The sequence below is a fragment of the Castor canadensis genome, chromosome 3, assembly GCF_047511655.1.
Source record: "Castor canadensis chromosome 3, mCasCan1.hap1v2, whole genome shotgun sequence".
NCBI classification, from domain to species: domain Eukaryota; kingdom Metazoa; phylum Chordata; class Mammalia; order Rodentia; family Castoridae; genus Castor; species Castor canadensis.
This window is the reverse complement of record NC_133388.1, coordinates 164,379,585-164,398,248: the sequence shown is the minus strand read 5'-3', so window position 1 is coordinate 164,398,248 and position 18,664 is coordinate 164,379,585. Positions and strand designations below refer to the sequence as shown.

Genomic DNA, 18,664 nt, shown 5'->3' with positions numbered 1-18,664 from the left:
GTGGTCAGTGGAGCCAGTAAAATTTATTCCTTTTTCTCCCACTTCTGAGGTTAGGTGTGCTCGTAAGACTTACTTGGACAATAAAATGTGAGAAATTAGGTGTACTTCAGGGCAGAAGACTTAACAGTTCATGTATGGAAGTAGGTAACAGGTGCCTCCCTCAGCCTGGGTCCCTGAGAACAGCTACACATGTGACTATCAATGGATATGTAGCATGACCAAGACATGAATTTTCTTGTGTCAAGTCACTGATAGGTATATTTTAGTTGTTTGTCATTATAACCCAACTTTATTCTCAAAGATATATAACACAGTATTCTATTCTCTTGTAAATAAGTTTTAAAGTTGGGGGAAAACCCAATTACTAAATTCACAACAAAGCAAGGAAGAAGAGAGCTACTGTTTCCTGACTTAGAACTATGTAGAGACACTTTGGATTAGAAATAAATACTAACAGTGTTGTATGATGGCCATTCTTTATCACTTCCCATATTAGGAAACTGCACAAGTCACGCAGCTGGTAAAGGATATAGATGAGATTTGAACTTAGATCATGGCAGCATCAAAGGCTATTTTTGGACATTAATTTCTAATTCCAGAGTAATTAGTAACTTGAAACCTCATGTCATGTTCTTCTTGTGGATGGTGTTGAAATTCGGATCACTCACACTCTCTTGTTCTGGAAAATATCCATTTCATTGTTAACTTCTGACTTCAGGAACATGATCATGTATTTACGATAAAAGTAGAAACAAATGTGCTAGAAGTGGTTACCCTGTAACACACATATGCATTTCAATCTCTCAGCATGTCACTTTAGATCTGCCCACACCAAAAAGTAGCGATTTCATTAAATAGTGCCATGGCAATTAAGTAGTACTAAACGCATTGTGAAAAATTATGGATTTGCCACCATGTGGGGTTGAAAAGGACTTTGGCCTCTTTGTAACTTGTCTTCATCTACAAAACAGAGGGACCCTATACCCTTTCCCATTATGAATTCCTATAATTATGAATACTGATTTTTAACCAAAACAAAACCAAGCTGATGACTCTTTTGTGGTCTGGTCATTTTCATAAGATGACACATTTAAATATAAGAAACTAAGGCTCTCATTGTCATTCTTTTGCATTTATCATTTTTATGGTATTATCTTGTGCTCTCTGATGTTGCTATTATGAGGCTATGGGGAATGAAATGAAAGCCCACTAGAAAACCTACCTTTTTGCTTCTTCTCTTACCTGTCAGATCTGTTGTTGGTCATGTATCAGTCCACTGACTGATACCTGTGCCTGTCTCTCTCTCAGCACAGGTTGTTAAATACCAATCTCTTCACAATTCTCAAGTTAGATATTTTGAGACAGTATTTTATAGTTGGATAAATGTACCATTTTAGAATCAGATTATATGAGTTCAAGTTCCCATGTAATCAATATTTACAAACCGTGGGCACAGAATTTATCTTTCTGAAGCTTAGAATTCTTATGTGTAAACTTGAGATCCCATTTCACCTATGCCACAGAGTATATGTAATAACAGTGATGAATAAGAATTAGATCCGAAAAACTATCTGAAAGGGTTTTAAAAACTGTAAAATGCAGCACAAATCCTTACTAGAAAATGATTGGAATGATATGTGAAATTGCTATACTTGCAGAAACCTATGCATATATCACTGGGGCCCTATTAGATACAAAGGGAGGGAGTCTGCAGGGTAAATTGGACTAGGGGGCCTCTCACCCAAACCCCCTTTTTGACTGGAGTTATACTTGATACTGACTGGGAAAAAATAAACTGTAAACCAACTAAATTTCTGAAGGACTAGTATAGAAAAAAATTATTTTAACCCACCTTATATATTCTGTTCAACCCCAAGATAGTAACTGAGTTCCTAGATATGCACTCACAAGAAGCAAGCCAGCTGTGAGAGCTATGGCACTGCCTTGCAATGCAAACCTTTGTGGCCATGGAGAATAAACAAGAAATAAACATCTCCCAGAAAACAGAACCAGGATTGTTAGATGAGCAAACTAAAAAATGTACTCTACTGTCAATGTTTTGTTATTCCTAGCAAGTGGGATTTGATAATTCCAATGAATGACTGGTCTTTTGTGTCTTATTCTCTTTTTTCTAAGTGAGGATTTCACTGTTGGTTGCCCTGTCACTGCCTTACCACTTAAATTGGATATATTGGATAACTAGTCTTTATGCTTATAGATCCCCCTAAGATAAAAAGCAACCCCTGGATATGAGAAAAAGAACTACACATTCCTCTAAGATTCTAGATTTCAACCTGAATACAGTGAGTGAGTTTATGGTTATATTTCTGAGAAAGGAATGACTGTGTTGTATATGCAAAGATAAGAAAGTGTATCTATATTTGGACAAAGAAAAATTTAAAAATCAAAAAGCATGTTCTTTGTTTCAAATTTTGTCTACAGATTTTTTCCTTTCCTGTCTGCTGTACTCACTAAACAAAGAAGAAAATAACCAAATAGTAAACTATTATTTTAAAAAATTAAAAATAGTTTTTAAGCTACTGATAACTATTTTATATTGTAAAGTGTATGTCTGCTAATATTTTTGTCTTACCAATATTTTAATCCTTTTTCTAAGTAAGAAAAAAAAAACCTCCCCTTGGGGATGGGGTTAAGAAACAGTAATAGAAGCAGCAAATTGGATCAAAGTACATTATTGCATGTATGGAAATATCACAAAAATCCTTATATCATTACATATGCTAATAACAGAAAAGAAAAATAACCCACCCTTCAATTATAGATGCTAAAATTGTTATGTGTCACTTTTCCAGTCTGCTTTCCTATTAGGCTGTGAGCACTTGACCAAAGCACTGCTCTTCAAACTTTGAATCTGAAGATACTAAGGCCAAGAGGCGGACACCACAGACTTCCTTTCTAGTAAGAGTGGTGGCCAGGACATGATTCCTAGGGACCCATGGCAGTATACAGTGACTCACCACTGATGCTGAGGATGGTGTGAGCTGTGATGCCTGTGCCAAGCAACAGTGGTGGTTTGACGGTATGTGCCAGACTAGCTCTGCAGTGTGGTTTTGGGCATCATTCCTAACTTCCAGCCTTCCTAGAGATCCTGTGACCTATCCAGTACCCATTAGCAAATAAATGCCTTTTCTGCCTAAATTGCCAGAATTTATTTGTTGATTATAGTAGGCACCTTAAATAACACCTGTGTTTTATTTGGAAGTTGATAGAAAAATGTGTTCCTAGTTTATATGGAGGACACCCAACTCTTGGGCTTACCACAATGAATGCATGACATTTAAGCACTCTTGTACCTGCAAGAATAAAAACAGTTGCTTAATTAGTATGGTCCCCTTCAGCTGTAACAACTTCTTTCCATTCCATGATATGTCTGTAGGAAGCAACTAGATACTTGTTCATTTATTCATTCATGTACATATTTGCAAATATCTGTTAAGTACTTACTAGATGTAAGGTACTGTGGGAGATAATAAACACATGCAACACATTATCATGTAATTATATGATATTTTGATTTAGTAGGTTAAGTAAGATAGTAAACAAATAAAGACAACCCAAGGCAGTATGTGCTATATGCTGTCTGGGTGGTATTATGTCACTAGAGCTGCACAGACCAACATGACTTTCTGTGAATGACATAAATGTTTATAATGCTGAACTGTTCAGTAAGGTGGTTACTAGACACATGTACTGCTGAGCACTTGAAATATGGTGAGTATAACTTAGGAACTAAAATTTTAATTTATTTAAACTTAAATAGCTAGTGCCTCATGTATTGGACAACACAGCTCTAGAGGTCCAGGAAAAGGTTAAAATATTTTGAAATGGGATCATAGGGAAATAGTAACAAAATAACACTAATTTGCAACATTCCTCCAAGGTAGCCATTATGATTCACAGACATTTCACATAAAAATGAGGACCTAAGTAGAAAGAAAATTAAGTATTTTGCTTAGTGTGCATAAGGAAGTCTAGGCAGGGTTTTCTCTGCCTGCAGAAACTCTTACAGTTTCTGGATGCTTCATAGGTAGGTGGGATAGGAAATGAGCAATGATTAGCAATTAAGATGTCACATACAGTGATAGAGGAAAGATAGAAGGATGTGACCAAAAAATCTGGAGGCAAAGCATAAGGAGGGTTACTTCTATAACACTACTAGTCTTGGAAGGTGGGGCGGTTAAACTGTGTGCAAAAACCAGATTCTTAGGCTTTACTTAGGAGACGGGAATCTAGTAAAGTTTTTGAAGAGCGTAGAATCAAGATCAAGGCAATGTTTAAGACAATGATACAGAGGCAGTAAAATTAGATTGGGTAGAGAAATCCTGGAAGCAGAGAAAGCAGGTTGGGAAGTTGTCAGATGATTGCAAAGATGAGATAATGTGGTCCTAAATTACCAAGGGTGTCAATGAGAATGGGAAGGATGAAAGAGAGCTGAGAAAAGTTGGGAAGGAAGTGTTTCCTTGGCAGAAACTGCAAATTAGTGGTCTGTGAACCACATGTGGTGAATAAATGTGTTTTGTTTGCCCCAAATAATGTTTGGAACTTTTTATTTAGGTGGCAATATTTTAATGTTTAAAGGTTTTAGGTAAACAAAGAGATTTATATCTTATCTTGGGGGAACATAAGGGTAAGTTTACTAACCTTTAACTGACAGTCGACTTGGCATCAATTAGCTAGAAATGACTAGTCACCATTCCTAGGGTGAGTCCTTGCTTTCCTTTTTTCTTACACCTGTCCTACTTTATAGATGTATGTCACCTTCCTGGCATTTGATTTACAAAAATAATAAAGGAACAACTGATCGCTAATTGATCCCTTTATTTTAAATAGTTTTTCCTCATATTTTAGTCTCATTAGAGACATTAGCTACCTGCTTAGAAAGAATAAAGTAGCCAAAGAGACAGGAAGTTGAAAAAGAGTACTCATGGCTTCCCAGCGGCCTTCTAGTTCCTTATTCAGGCCCGCAGGAGGCTGGGTTGAGTTTCTACTCATGGGTTTGGTGAAATATCTTTGCATAAAGCATTATTTACATTAAAACAAATCCCATTTTAATTTTCAGGTGAAAAAATGATATTTCAAAACCAGAATTGATACTATTATTTTTATGTTAGCTTCTCCTTCAATTATTCAAAAAATATAAATATATAGTAGCAGGTAAATCTCCCTCTTCCTCAGTCAAAAAGTACTACAACAAGAGATAAAACAAATAAATACAATGATCTTGTTTGATCCATAATAAATACCTGCTTAATCACAGTGGAGAATATCTTCATTAAAACATAGTCCTCAATAGGAGTGAGTTACTGCCATTACAACTTTTTAGTGAGTTTCTTTTGTAAGACATTATAAGGCAAAATGTTTCCATAGGGAAACTCAGTCCCATTACTGGCTTTGAATTTAGTGATCCTACTAAAGGATGAAAACAAATTGTGACATAATCTGACTTTTATATTAATATTCTAAATTACTTTAAGGGTACTGTTTGGACACAAAGAAGTGAATGAATGATTCTTAGATTAAAAAGGTAGTATTTTGTAGTCACTCTGAGTGGAACTATTCCTTATTTTATTTTTTAAATTCCAAAATCTGTTGCTTTACTTTATCTGCCTGCCTTAAATATAAATCTAAAATAAAAATATTGTGCTAGTATTGAATATGGTATGGACTCATTTGTGGAGCAATTTATTATACATAATCATAATCCAAGAAAAAATATTGCCTATAAAGAGATCCATAGTACTTATCTGTAATGCCCTCAAGTTTGTGTGTATGAAGAGGTTCAAACCCTTTCACTGCTGCTTGTAAACGTCCAGATCATATATTGTATTTTTCTTTTTGGTGGTATTTGGTCTTGAACTCAGGGACTCATGCTTGGTAGGTAGGAGCTCTACCATTTGAGCTACTCTGCCAGCCCACCCACTGCATTTTAAATAATATAAATATAGTGGACAGCAGTCAGTTATACTGATATTCAGCTTGAAAAGAATGGTAGAACTATTTATTATTGTTATTAACAGACACTGAATGCCTACTAGACAAGTGTTATGTCAACACTTAAGAGGCTTGCTTTTAATGTGTGGGCAATTTTTTATTTTAATGCAGCAAGAGCAAAGTTCTAGCTATTTTAATCAACAGGAATTAAGTGTATTACTTATTATATGCACAGATTAGATTAAGATAATGCCTTTTTATATTTATCTTACCAGATGAATGGCCTCTTACAGAGTGGGGGCATTCAGTGGGAGGGGGAGGAAATAAGAAAAGGGTATAGGAGAGTGAATATGGTGGATATGTTATGCACTCATGTATGAAAATGAAAAAATGAGGCCTGTCGAAACTATTCTAAGAATGGAGGGGGGATAAAGGCGAATGATGGAGGGGATGAATTTAATGATGATATATTACAATCACTTTTGTGAATGTCACAATTACCCCCAGTACAAGAAGAATATGATAATAAATTTTTTAAAAGATTGTGGGTATTTAAATAGGTCTTTTTTTTTGAGACAGGGTCTCACTGTGTAGCCTAGGTTGGCATTGATCTTTTGATCTTCCTGCTTCTGACTCTCTAGTGCAGGAATTACACAAGTGTGCTACCACACCTGGATAAGTGATTCCTTTCATCTCAATTTTATATCAACTCCTCACAGCTTCATTATCACATGCAAAGAATATTTTATCTGTCTTTCAATGATTTTTAAAATTGCTCCCATTTCTTAAAATGATTTTCCTATGGTTTAGTTTGAAGCTACTGGCTTTCAAAAGAAATGAGGTATTTTATTTTGCCAAGCAGTGTTAAGTTGAGAGAATCTGTTCTGTATGACTGCCAAACCATATTTTTTTTTACATTTTTATTGCTCCTTGTACAGGGAGGATTGTGTATAGTCTTACATTGTACATTGTGCCAAATCATATTTTAACCAAAGGTATCAGGCCATAAAAATCAGGGAGGTCAAATTCATCACATATTGTGTACATAGCTAAATCAGAATCACTAATTTAGGGCCATAGGTAACATTAAGATAGCCTCTGAGAACAGATCCCCCAAATACTAGGAAATGTGCCACTTCACTGCATTACATGGCTACAGCCATTTGCTGTTGGGACCAATGGATGGAAAGTTGTAGGGTCTCTTCTCCTATTAAGAATGGTAACATTTCCTTTTTTCTTAGAATTGCCTGTCATGTTTAAACATTCTATACACTCCAATATTCTAATTAGGGACAGAGACTTAATGTTGGGACCAAGTAGTTTACACAGTGAAAAAAAATAGTTTCTCATAGGGTTCAATGATAAAATAAGTAGATGTAATTTATAAACTGTTAAATAACAGAAGTACTATTAATTATTATTACTTAAAAATAACCTCAGGGATTTGGTGAACATCTATCTGGAATATACCCAAGGACAAGGATGAAACAGCAACAACACCAAAACCTTGCAAGTACACAATAAAAGATGCCACAAAGACCCATCAACAATCTAAACTTATTTTGCTTATAGGAATGCCCCTTTCATCCTCATGAAGCCAGCTCCAGTGAGATTTATAATCTGTAGGCAAGTAGTTTAACTTCTCTGAGTCTCCATTTTCACAAATGTAAAATGGGCAAATTACTTCCTTAAAGAATTACCATAGAAGGTGTATAATAAATGGTAAACTATTATTATTGCTTGGTTTTCAAGCTATAGCATAGTATAATTTGCAGTATAACCAAGAAGCAATATATAAAACACTGCAGTTAGGATTATAAACTCCAGATCCAGGTCATGGGTTTATATCCTAACTGTAATGCTTACTAGCTGAGGAATCTGGGAAAATTGTTTTTTAAGGTATACAGAAGGCCACTGATGTAGGTTACTATGAAAATGGTGTCTTTGACACCTGAATCAATGTTTAACATACTTCCTCAGGGCTCTCTTCTCTAAATTCAGTGTTCTTATAATTTCTCATTGCACTCTGCACTTTATCTAAGCAACACTTGTCATAGTTAAAATTACACAGTTAATTCTACTAATATCTTCTCAATTCGACTGTAAATTCTAAGAGGGTAGGGGATATCTACCTGATTTCAGAGACTTTCATAGTTACTAATATATTCAAATTCTCTCAATAAATATATTTGAATAAATGAATGAAATGGATATGGGTTCTTTATTGACTTCTTGGCACTTTTCATGTAGAATGATGACTGGAGACATTATAAGAATAAAATGAGGCCTGGAAGCAAGCGGGGTTAGGGGGAAAGAGAGCGAGAGGGTGGGGGGCAGGGTGGAGAAATGGCCCCAGCAACGTATGCACATATGAATAAATGAATAAAGACAAAAAAAAAGAATAAAATGAGGACACAGAACTGGAAAACAGGGTACTTGTGATTATTTAGCTAGCTATTAAAAACTAAAAAAAAAAAAAAAAAAAAAACAAAGAAACTGGAGAAAGAGAAAGAGAAAGAAATAAAGAAAGGTTAATTTTGCAATCAGATTGGCTTACTGACTTAATTACTGGTTAATTAAGTCAAATCACACTTATTAGCAGAGCACTGTTTTCTTTTGATAAGTTGTTCTCAACCAGTGCTAAAATCATATGTTATGATGGATTTGTTTTCTCTGTAAGTTAAAAAAATTGGTTTCATGGTTATGACTATAATAACATTCCTGAGGATGTTATCCATATAACCTTCATGTGTCCTGTGTGGGTGTCTCAATAAGTAAAAAAAAAAAAAAAAGTACTGTGGAGAAGCACTGCTCCAGGCCAGTGATTTCTAAGTCTTACAACTCAGCAGGGTGTGCTGAAATAGCTTCTAGAATCTCAGAACTTTTAACGGTGAAAGGAATGTTGAGAAGTTAAAGAAAAAGTTAAGATTTCTTCTTCTGCCCGGAGGAGAGGTCTCTCATTCGTGAAGAGTGTCTCCTCTCTCATTACTAGTAGAGACATATATAGTTCACTTTAAAAATGCTACCTTCCTCGTAGAACATTTTGTCTTGGCAACTCAAGCAGTATTATGGGAGAGAAATCTGTTCCAATTAGATAAAGCATTTCCTTTGGGATTAACTGTATGAGCCAAGGTTAAGTGAATATACTTTAAATTTTGAAAAAAAATTCACATTCATTTAAGTTTTTCTTAGTATCTCAAAAAGGCTTTTTAGGATGGCATTTTGTAAATCCAACAATCCTACCTGTAACTTAAGAATGATGATAGCTTATATGAAGCAAACTCAAGACTGAAGACTTGCAAAAGTCAAAAGTTGAGAAATGAGTAAATAACGATGTATGCTTTGTTTAAACATATGTATTTTCAGGCACACTGCATTGGAGTTCTAGCCTCGTTACTTACTAGGTTAGTAACTATAGGAAGTATCCACAAATCATAGGCATCTTGAACAGTGTGGATGTTGAGTGCATAGGTTGTGTTGGTGGCTGCCTGGTTTCAAATGCCAATTCTACTGTCTACTATCTGGGCAAGTTTCTGAACCCCTTCTTGCCTCACTATCCTAATTTGTGAAATGGGGATACTAAAAGTACTTCCTCCTAAGATTATAGTGGGCTTAAGAGAGTAAGTACATGTTAAGATCTTAAAACAGAGACTGCCTAATAATAAGAACTAAAAGTTTTAGCTACAATTATGATAATTTATTTACTCAATTTGTTTTTTGATTTGTTTTTACATTTTGTAGGATTTAAAATATTTAACTATAAATGTACGAACCACAAATGTAAGGACTAGTATGAAAATTAGTTCTGTTTATCTAGGGAGGTACCCTACCATCATATCTGTATGGATGTACATCAAATTAATATTGCAACAGTATGAGAGAAGAAACGTGGATAGCCTTAATGAATTAGTTTGAAAACTACTTTCCAGACACCATAAATTCTCTGTCCTCCACTTTTCCCCTCCCTTAGCAAATAAAACAATGGAAAAATTTGTTTCCACTGTTCTTAAAGCAGGTTCTTAGAGCTCATTTCTTCTAAACTAGGGCTACTACAGTAGTCTCTTATTCTTCTTAATAAGAGAGCCATAAATGTCACAGAATAAAAGCGAAGCAATTCTTAGTTATATACAATAAAGTTAACACCATTACTTTGGATGCAGACCTAAAGATGGACACAGTTTGCAACTAATGTAACAATAAATTTATGACAGTATTTTCAAATGTTGGAACCCTATTATTCTGACTTACAAATTATATTTTCAGAGTTAGTTGTTAAGTCTTACAGGAAAGTTCTTCAGGAAGGAAACACATGTTCCACTATTCGAAACTTTTCTTTTTCACTTGTGAAAAGTTTAATTCAGCAAGTCCCCGCCTATTAGCTTAATTACAATGGTGTGGTTGGAACATCACGGATAGACAGCCAGCAGTCAGATTCAGTCCTGTGCCTTGTGAACAAAGTTCCATGACTTCACAGCACAGACTTCCCTTTAGCATGCTTACATTCCACCTGGTCATTGTACAGCCCTTCCTCTTATTCACCTCTTGTCAGAGGCTCAGACACATGTTTCAAAGTTTCGCTGCTGCATTTCTCTCTAGTTCTCAAGCATTTCTGCCTTCCAGGCCAAATGCTGACACAGGAGTAAACAAAAGCAAACAGAGTTTGGGGTGGGGTGTGGGGGGGAACAACCAGGAGGTTGCCTTGCTTCCCACCAGTCAACAGGCTTATTCAACTTCTAAGCACTTGATAATTCAACTTCCATAGGACAGCCATTTCCCAAGTGAGCGCCTGTGGAGCTCTACAAAAAGCCAATCAACAACCTCACGCAGAGAGAGTGCTCTAGGGGTCTGGTTTCCCGCATGGTCCTGGGACGAGGGGCTGGGACTCAGCTATTTAGGATTCTCTCTCCCCCTCTTTGCAAGATCTACACAGATCGAGACCCGACCATGAGGGCGGGACGCGGGTGGCTCACCTCCTTCTTCCTCCTCCAGGGAGTTCATGCAGGGAAAGTAGCCTGCCAGCGCCTCGAAGGAAGCAGAGAGGCTACTTCGGCTCTGGGAGCGCTGCATGGAGCGCCCCGCCGCGCTGGCGCCCCCCAAGCCCTGCCGGCCCATCTTGGACGAGGACCCGCTTTTCCCGCGATACAAGATACGAGGCGTCTTGGCGGCTGGAGCGGGCGCGGCGACCGCAGCGGTTCCGGAGCCAGTGGGTCGGGGGCCGGGTTGGTGCTGGGGGACCCGAGGGTTCTGGCCCCTGCGTCCCGGACCCGGCCCGGAGGAGACGCGTGTGAGCCGGCGGCTGGATCCTCCGCTTCTTTGGCCGTGGCGGGCGGAGCGGCGGCGACACGCAGCGCAAGTCCGAGGTCCGGCCCCGGGGAGCCGCGGATGCCCAGGCTGAGCCGCTGTCTCGGCGCCCGCGCCCGCCGGGATGCTGCGGATGCTGCGCGGCCAGCCAATCAGCGGCGAGGGGCGGCGGCATCGCCTGCGCGCGCGCCAGCTGCGGGACGTGGACCGCGTGGCTGCCGCCGCTTCCTCCCCCGCGCGCTCAGGACCACAGAATGACGGCTGATGCGGTGCAAGGAGCTGGGCCTCTCAGGGTGGTAATGTCTTCCGCAGGCCCACTTGACAGTTGCTTAACACACTTCAAGCACAGGCAAGAAATACAGACATTTCCTTCAAGTCCTAAAACAAAGGCTTCCTAAATCGTATCAGGTTTCACGCAAACCTACATTAAAGCTTCTCTTTTACTTTCTTTCTTAAAAAGACAAAAAGTCAGCAGAGAGGAGAAAAGTTTTCTAAAAAGCAAGAATTTAAAAAAGCATCAACACTGAAAAAAAAAGCACAATGATCGCTATTAAAGTTTAGGATTTTTTTAACGTCTTCTTTAACAAAACAAGCCTTTGTTGCCTAGAATAACAACAGACACCATCCGTCTTAACATCTGAATAAAAGGTAACATTCTTTTAACATAAATTTGGAAGCAACACAGATCAGAAACAACGTAGCTTATAAGCAAAGTAACGTGATGCGTTCTGTAAATGGCAAATCTCATTCTGGAAACACAAAACGGTTTGATTCCATTTTATTTGGAGGCAGAAGACTCCTAGCCCCACTTTTTTGTAACCTTACAAGTCATTCAACCTCTCAGTTTTCCTGTTTAGAAGGTGAGAAAATAGTGTACAGTGATTCCAGCCCTAATCATGTCACAGCACAATCACTGGGTATACTTAAATAGGGAATTTTAAGTGTTTTGTAAATCTCTCTCTCTCTCTCTCCCCCCCACACACGTGATCTTTACTTGATGCACTGCGAGATTAATTTGGTTAATATTAATATTCAGTATATGCCAGGTACATTCATAGATGCTTATAATAAACTATGATCAAGGCAGCTAAAAATACCTGCATCTTGGAATTTACATTCTGATGTAATGCCAGACACAATAAATCAGTAAATGACAGTATTAAGAGGGGGACATAAAGACTGGGGATGTGACTCATATGGTGGAGGCCTGCTTGGCAAGTGCAAAGCCCTTAGTTCAAATGCCAGTACCACCATCCCTCCAAAAAAAAAAACTAAGATGGAAGATAAATGCAAATAAAGTTAGGGGTATGGGACTCGCTGCAATTTAGAAAGAGTTATGAGGTGGGTCTGGCGGATGACATAACTTCTGTAGCTTACAGAGGTTTGAAGTAGTGCAGGCAGAGGAAACCTGTAGTGCAAAGGCCTTGAAGTGTGATGTCCTGACATGACCATGAACAGTACAGGCCAGGGTGGCTGAAGTACAGTAAGTGACAAAGGAACAGATCACACAGAGGGCCATCAAGGAATGTTGAGAAGTTTCGCCATAGTTGGGCACTAGTGGCTCACACCTGTAATTCCAGGTACTCTGGAGACAGATCAGGAGGATCACTGTTCCAAACCAACCCCAGGCAAATAGCTTACAAGACCCTATCTCAAAAAATCCCAACACAAAAAAGGGCTGAAGATGTGGCTCAAGTGATAAGAGTGCCAGCCCAGCAAGTGTGAAGCCAAGTTCAAATTCCAGTATTGTCGTCCCCCCCCCAACCCCGCCCTGCCCCAGAAAAAAGAGGACTGGCAGAGTGGCTCAAGCCACAGGAGTGCCTGCCCAACAAGCACAAGGCTCTGAGTTCAAACTCCAGTGCTGCCAAAAAAAAAAAAAGAAAAAAGATTTTGGCCATTGGACATTACAAGTCAGCAGGTCTGAGTAACACCTACAAGTAATAATTCTCTCAAATGTTTCTAAACATTAGAAAACTTTCAACACAAATAACAGTACCATTGCAACTAAAAACTTAAGTTTTGGTTATTCAGACTATGGTTTCTTCTTCTGTTTATCTGACAGACTTTTGTCCCTTCTTATTAATATTCCTACAACTCTTAGTCCAGTTCCTTTTCATTATCTTCCTTCCTCATATTAGTATTTCAAAAGAAAACTGCTACAATCAGAGAACTCTAGGGGCATGGTATCATACAATATCACTTTTATTCAGAGAAAAGAAACTTTTTTATTAAATGAGATTTTTATTAGAAGAATAAAGAGAACCACAAAGTTTTGGAAACTGAGAGGAATTTACGGAAAGTCATCTAATGTTTTCTGAATTGTGGATCATAAATTTTTAGTGAGTAACTCACTAGGTTTTAATCAACATTTTAAAGAATAAAATGAAATAAAATAATCAGAGTTTAGCTCAGGTCCTGGCTCAGTTGCGGTATTGTTCCATGACTAGAATGTATGTGTGCACATGCATGTATTGAGTTGTGATATAAAATGTGTTTCTCTTCTTTGACAAAGTTTGCAAAAACATGAATGTAATAAAATAAAACACTTATTTTCTTTAGGAGAGTTCAAATTGAAGAGTAAAACATTCATTTGCTCTTGCTCAGAAGGAATGCCATCAGGGGCTTAAAAATCTTTGTTATATTTATCTTGTTTTTTAAATGAGATGTTAGAAGTGAGGAAGGGATCACAAAAGCAAACAACTGTTGCCATGAAATCCAGTTATACTTGGATAAAGTGGGAAGTTTATCAATTAGACTCTCCTAATGCAAAAGTTGCTTGGTTAAAAAATTTGGAGAAATTTTGTTAGGACATTCCTAACATCCTGTAAGGAGGAAACTATCAAGGAGGAGTGACTGAGCAGAGATAAAAAGTGGCCAGGCATGAGTGGAATACTTTTATTTCAGCACTCAGGAACATCAATGATGTTGGAAAGTCACTTTGGAAAGGCGACATCTTGGGTTTCTGTAAGAGACTGAATGGGAAGGAGGAGTCTGAGAACTGAATCCAGTAACCAGGCTGAGTTGCCCAGGCTCTGCTTTCTTTGTGTTAACAGCTTGGTTTTATGAACCAAGAAGAGGTAAATCTGGAAGAACTTAGATACTCCATTCTTACACAAGCATCACTTCTGTCTTGGAATTTCAGAACATGGTTATCCTGGGAAGCATTTAGATATTTTTTATGGAATCTTAAAGTGATATAGATGAGTGACTAAAGAATGGCACAAGAAGTAGGGAGAACTAAAGAAGAAGGAGAAAAATTACCTTATCTTGGGAAAGAAAACTTTAAGGTAACAGTGTTGGCACACAATTAACAACCAAAGACTTCTAGTCTTGAATGATAACTTGGAGAATGTTCTGAACTTATGGAGGAAATTTAGAATTCCACTTATTTTGGTCCTATGCTCAATTGCGCTTTCCTATAACAATAAATACAATAAATATGTATAATAAGCATTATCAAGATAATATTTATGGTATATATAATATCTGTTTATTTGTTTTAAGTTTTTTTGTTGTAAGTTTTTTATTTTTATTTTTTAAGACAAGATAGCTCAGGCTGGCCTTGAACTCTAGATTCTCCTGCTTCAGCCTTCTGAGGGCTGGGATTGTAGGCATGCACCATCATGCCTGGCTTGGGTTTATATATATTTAATAAGTTGACTTATTATTTCCTATTCCATTCTAATATAAAGATTGTCACTCCCTAAGAGATTTAAAAATTCATATAAAATAAAATACTAATAAGAGATTGGAAGTATTTTCCAAATCAGAACATGTAAATAGTACAATGTAGCATACATGTAACATATGTAGTTTTGGATGTATTTGTCAAGTAATGAGCCATTCTATTTTATTATATAGTGAAGTAAAATTCCAGAATAATTATACCCAGTATTCCAAATTATTTATAATTTCCTTATTTGTCCAAATATAATTAGAGAAAAAGGGAGTTACAAATATCCATAATAAACTGCCTTCTAAATGCAAAACGTGGAGATGTGGCTCAAGTGATAGAGCACCTCCCTAGCAAGGGCAAGAACCTGAGTTCAAACCCCAGTACTGCCTCAAACCAACCAAACAAAAACTAAATGCAAATTATGGCCTCAAAAAAGGAGACTACCAGAAAATATGAGAATCATCTTTTTGAAGAAAAGATAAACAGATACAACTTGCAAATATGACTGTAGTATCCCACTTGATGAATATGCACCAGTATATTTCATGGATATATTATACTTAAGAGTTTATGAAACACATCTCATTAATACGTCACTTAATTCTTACATCAATCCTGAGATAATGTCATCATTATCTTTTCTTAATAGATGGGTCAAAGGATCACCAATACTAAATGACTTGCTTAGCAAGGAAGTGGCAGGCAGGACTCAAACTCAGATGGTTAGTGTCCTGCATACCACATCACAGACTTCTCACACACGTACATAAGACAAAGACAATAAACATGATTATGAACACAGAAAATTTCTTGATCTGACAATACAGTTTTAAAATCATGCTTATTCTCTCCACCAATGTTAATTCTATATTTGCCTTCTTTATAAAACATTACTGATGTTGCATACTCACATGACATGAATATGAAATCTGAAATATACAATCTTTTCTCCCAGTCTTAGCTTTATATCATTGTGGTAGAAATAAATTGTGAACTTTTGTGATTTCATTTTTCAAAAGCACTTTTGGTTTTTACCCAGCAGATTTTCAGAGTGAACAGTGAGTATTATACTTTTGGTCAATCCAAAACCTTCATAAAAATCAAAAAGGTCAAAAGATTTAGAGTATGAGAAAACACAGAAGAAAGATTAAATGATCAGCAATTGCATTTCTGCAATGAGATTGATGATATCTGTTTTATCTCTTAAGAAACCATGTCCAAGGAAGTAAGCAAATTCATTTATTGATTAAGTTAAAACATGGTGATATGATTTGACTGAGAAGTGAAGAGGAAAAAAACCTCCAAGATCAAGGCTATGAATCATTAAAGCAGGAGAACTAAGCACTGCAGAGGAAGAACAAATACTTGAACTCAATTTTAATCATGACCCTTAGATGCAACAATAATTACAATAACAGTTAACTTTACGTTCTTCATATGTATTTTACTTCATTTAATACAAACACTGTATGAAGTGGTTACTCTCTTAATTCCCATTTCACAGATGAGAAAGTTGATGTATATAGATATGTAGTTAATAAATAATTGTTTAGTGCATACCACATGCCAAGCACTATTTAAGTTACTGAGGATATAGCAGGAAACAAAAGTGGACAGAAGCCCTGCCCCTCATGGAGCTCCACACTAGTGGAGTAATGGCTAACACATACATCACACTTACCGTACACCAGGCCTTTGTCTGAACAACTTTACATGCCATGCATAAGCTCGTTTAATAAACTCACAATCCTATGAGGGAGACACTATCTCTAATGAACTCATTGTATAGATGAAGGAAGTAAGGCTCAGTTTATGAAGCCAGGATTAAGCCCATAAAATCCAATGCACAGTATTTTAAAGCAGTTTGTCCAATGTCACATGACTTGAATGTGATTAGTCCAGGATTTTCTTTTTTTCTAGTTGACCCTTTATTTTTATTATTTTCCATTGTTATTAGGATATATTTGTTGCACAGGGGAGATTCATTGTGACAATTCCCAAGTCTTACATCGTACATTGGTTAAAGATTGCTCTCACCATCTTCCCCCTTGACCCCCTCCCTGCACCACTTAAAGTAATGCGACAGGTTTCTTTCTTCTATTTTATATATGAAGTCCATCAACCATATTCTCTTACTTTCATCTCCTTCATTCACCTTCCCCCCGCACCCCCACACTGTACCTATTTTACAGTCCTGTTTTTCATTATTAATTCCCAAGTCAATGTTCAAGGGGTTTCTTGATGTGTCCCCACTATGAGTATACTCAGTTCAACCCCTTTGATTACTCTCCCTTACTCCTTTCCTCCCACCCCCCCACTTTTCAACAGCTTTCAGTACATATCATTATGTCCTCTACCTGCACAGATGTTATGAATTTGACATTGTTGATGCTCTATCATTCTCTTTTCCTTTCCTTCCTCCCAAGTTCCATAAAGTACTTTCACTGTTACAAACATGGTCTACATATAAGTTTGTAAATGATCATGTTTGTTGTGTACATGTTTATCTTTTGGATCTATTTTCCACATATGAGAGAAAACATGCAGCCATTGTCTTTCTGAGCCTGGCTTACTTCACTTAACATGATGTCCTCCAATTGCAGCCTCAAACCACATGGTATGATTCTTCCTAATAACTGAATAAAACTCTACTATATATGTATGTGTGTCTCTACTGTATCTTGACTTACATTCCTTTGGGTATATGCCCCAAGTGGTATCACTGGATCATTTGACAGTTCTATTTTTAGTTTTTTAAAGGAATCTTCATACTGCTTTCCATAATGGTTGTACTAATTTACATTCCCATCAACAGTGTATAAGGGTTCCTGTTTCACTGCATTCTGCCAACATTTGTTATTGTTTGTGTAATTGATGATGGCCATTCTAACTGGGGTGAAATGAAATCTTAGTGTAGTTTTAATTTGCATTTCTTTTATTGCCAGGGAAGTTGAGCACATCATGTATTTATTAGACATTTGCACTTCTTCCTTTTAAAATACCCTATTCAATTCATGTGCCCATTTCTTCATTGGGTTGTTGGTTCTTTTGGGGTTGAGTTTTTTGAGTTATCTGTAGATTCTGGATATGAGTCCCTTATCAGATGAATAGCTTAACCCAGGACTTTAATCCAAGTCTTCTGACTGTATATAATCTAAAGTCTTAACTGCTAATGACACAGCTGAAGAGAACACATTGCAATTAGGCAATGGGACTGCCAGTAACAGTAATGTTTCCCATCCATAATGAGGAACTTTTAGCTTGGTACTTCTGTTTTTGTTATATGGCATGTTTATGTGAACTTTTAATATCACCAGGAATCTAAAACTCTTACTGAATGTCCACAAGAAGTTTTAGAAGTTAGTGTATGATTGTTATTTCAGGCAAAAAAAATGGCACAAACAACTCAGCCTCCAACGAAGATAAGATATAGATATTAATGATATTTGCAATTTATTGTTGTTTGGCTACCATTGAGTGTGTATTTCCAAAAATGAAATCAAGTCAAGGAAACATTTTGGATGAATAATTACAAAAAGAATGCCCATACTTTCTATATACCTTGTACACAAGTTTTAAGTCACATGAAATGTCATTTCAAAAGAAAATCAAAAATATTACAAAGGAGGCAGTTTATTTCACTGGTAAGATTAAACATGATCTGATGACAAATAAATGCACTATAGACAGACCAGAAAGAGTGATATTTAAGGAAACTTGTTTAGGGGTTGGGAA

The 18,664-nt window shown here is 36.9% G+C and overlaps 1 protein-coding gene across 50 annotated transcripts in view; it reads right to left on the bottom strand.

The window, feature by feature from the left end:
- Rims2 (regulating synaptic membrane exocytosis 2) overlaps nucleotides 1-18,664 on the bottom strand; it is a 573,766-nt gene that overhangs the window by 14,633 nt on the left and 540,469 nt on the right. Inside the window, exon 1 of one of the 50 annotated variants that reach the window (XM_020167685.2) lies at nucleotides 10,923-11,350. The exons of the other annotated variants lie outside the window; for them this stretch is intronic. Coding sequence (XP_020023274.2) covers nucleotides 10,923-11,064 — 142 coding nt within the window. The 5' untranslated portion in view covers nucleotides 11,065-11,350. Of the gene's footprint in view, nucleotides 1-10,922; nucleotides 11,351-18,664 lie in introns of those variants that run through there. 50 annotated transcript variants of the gene reach the window in all.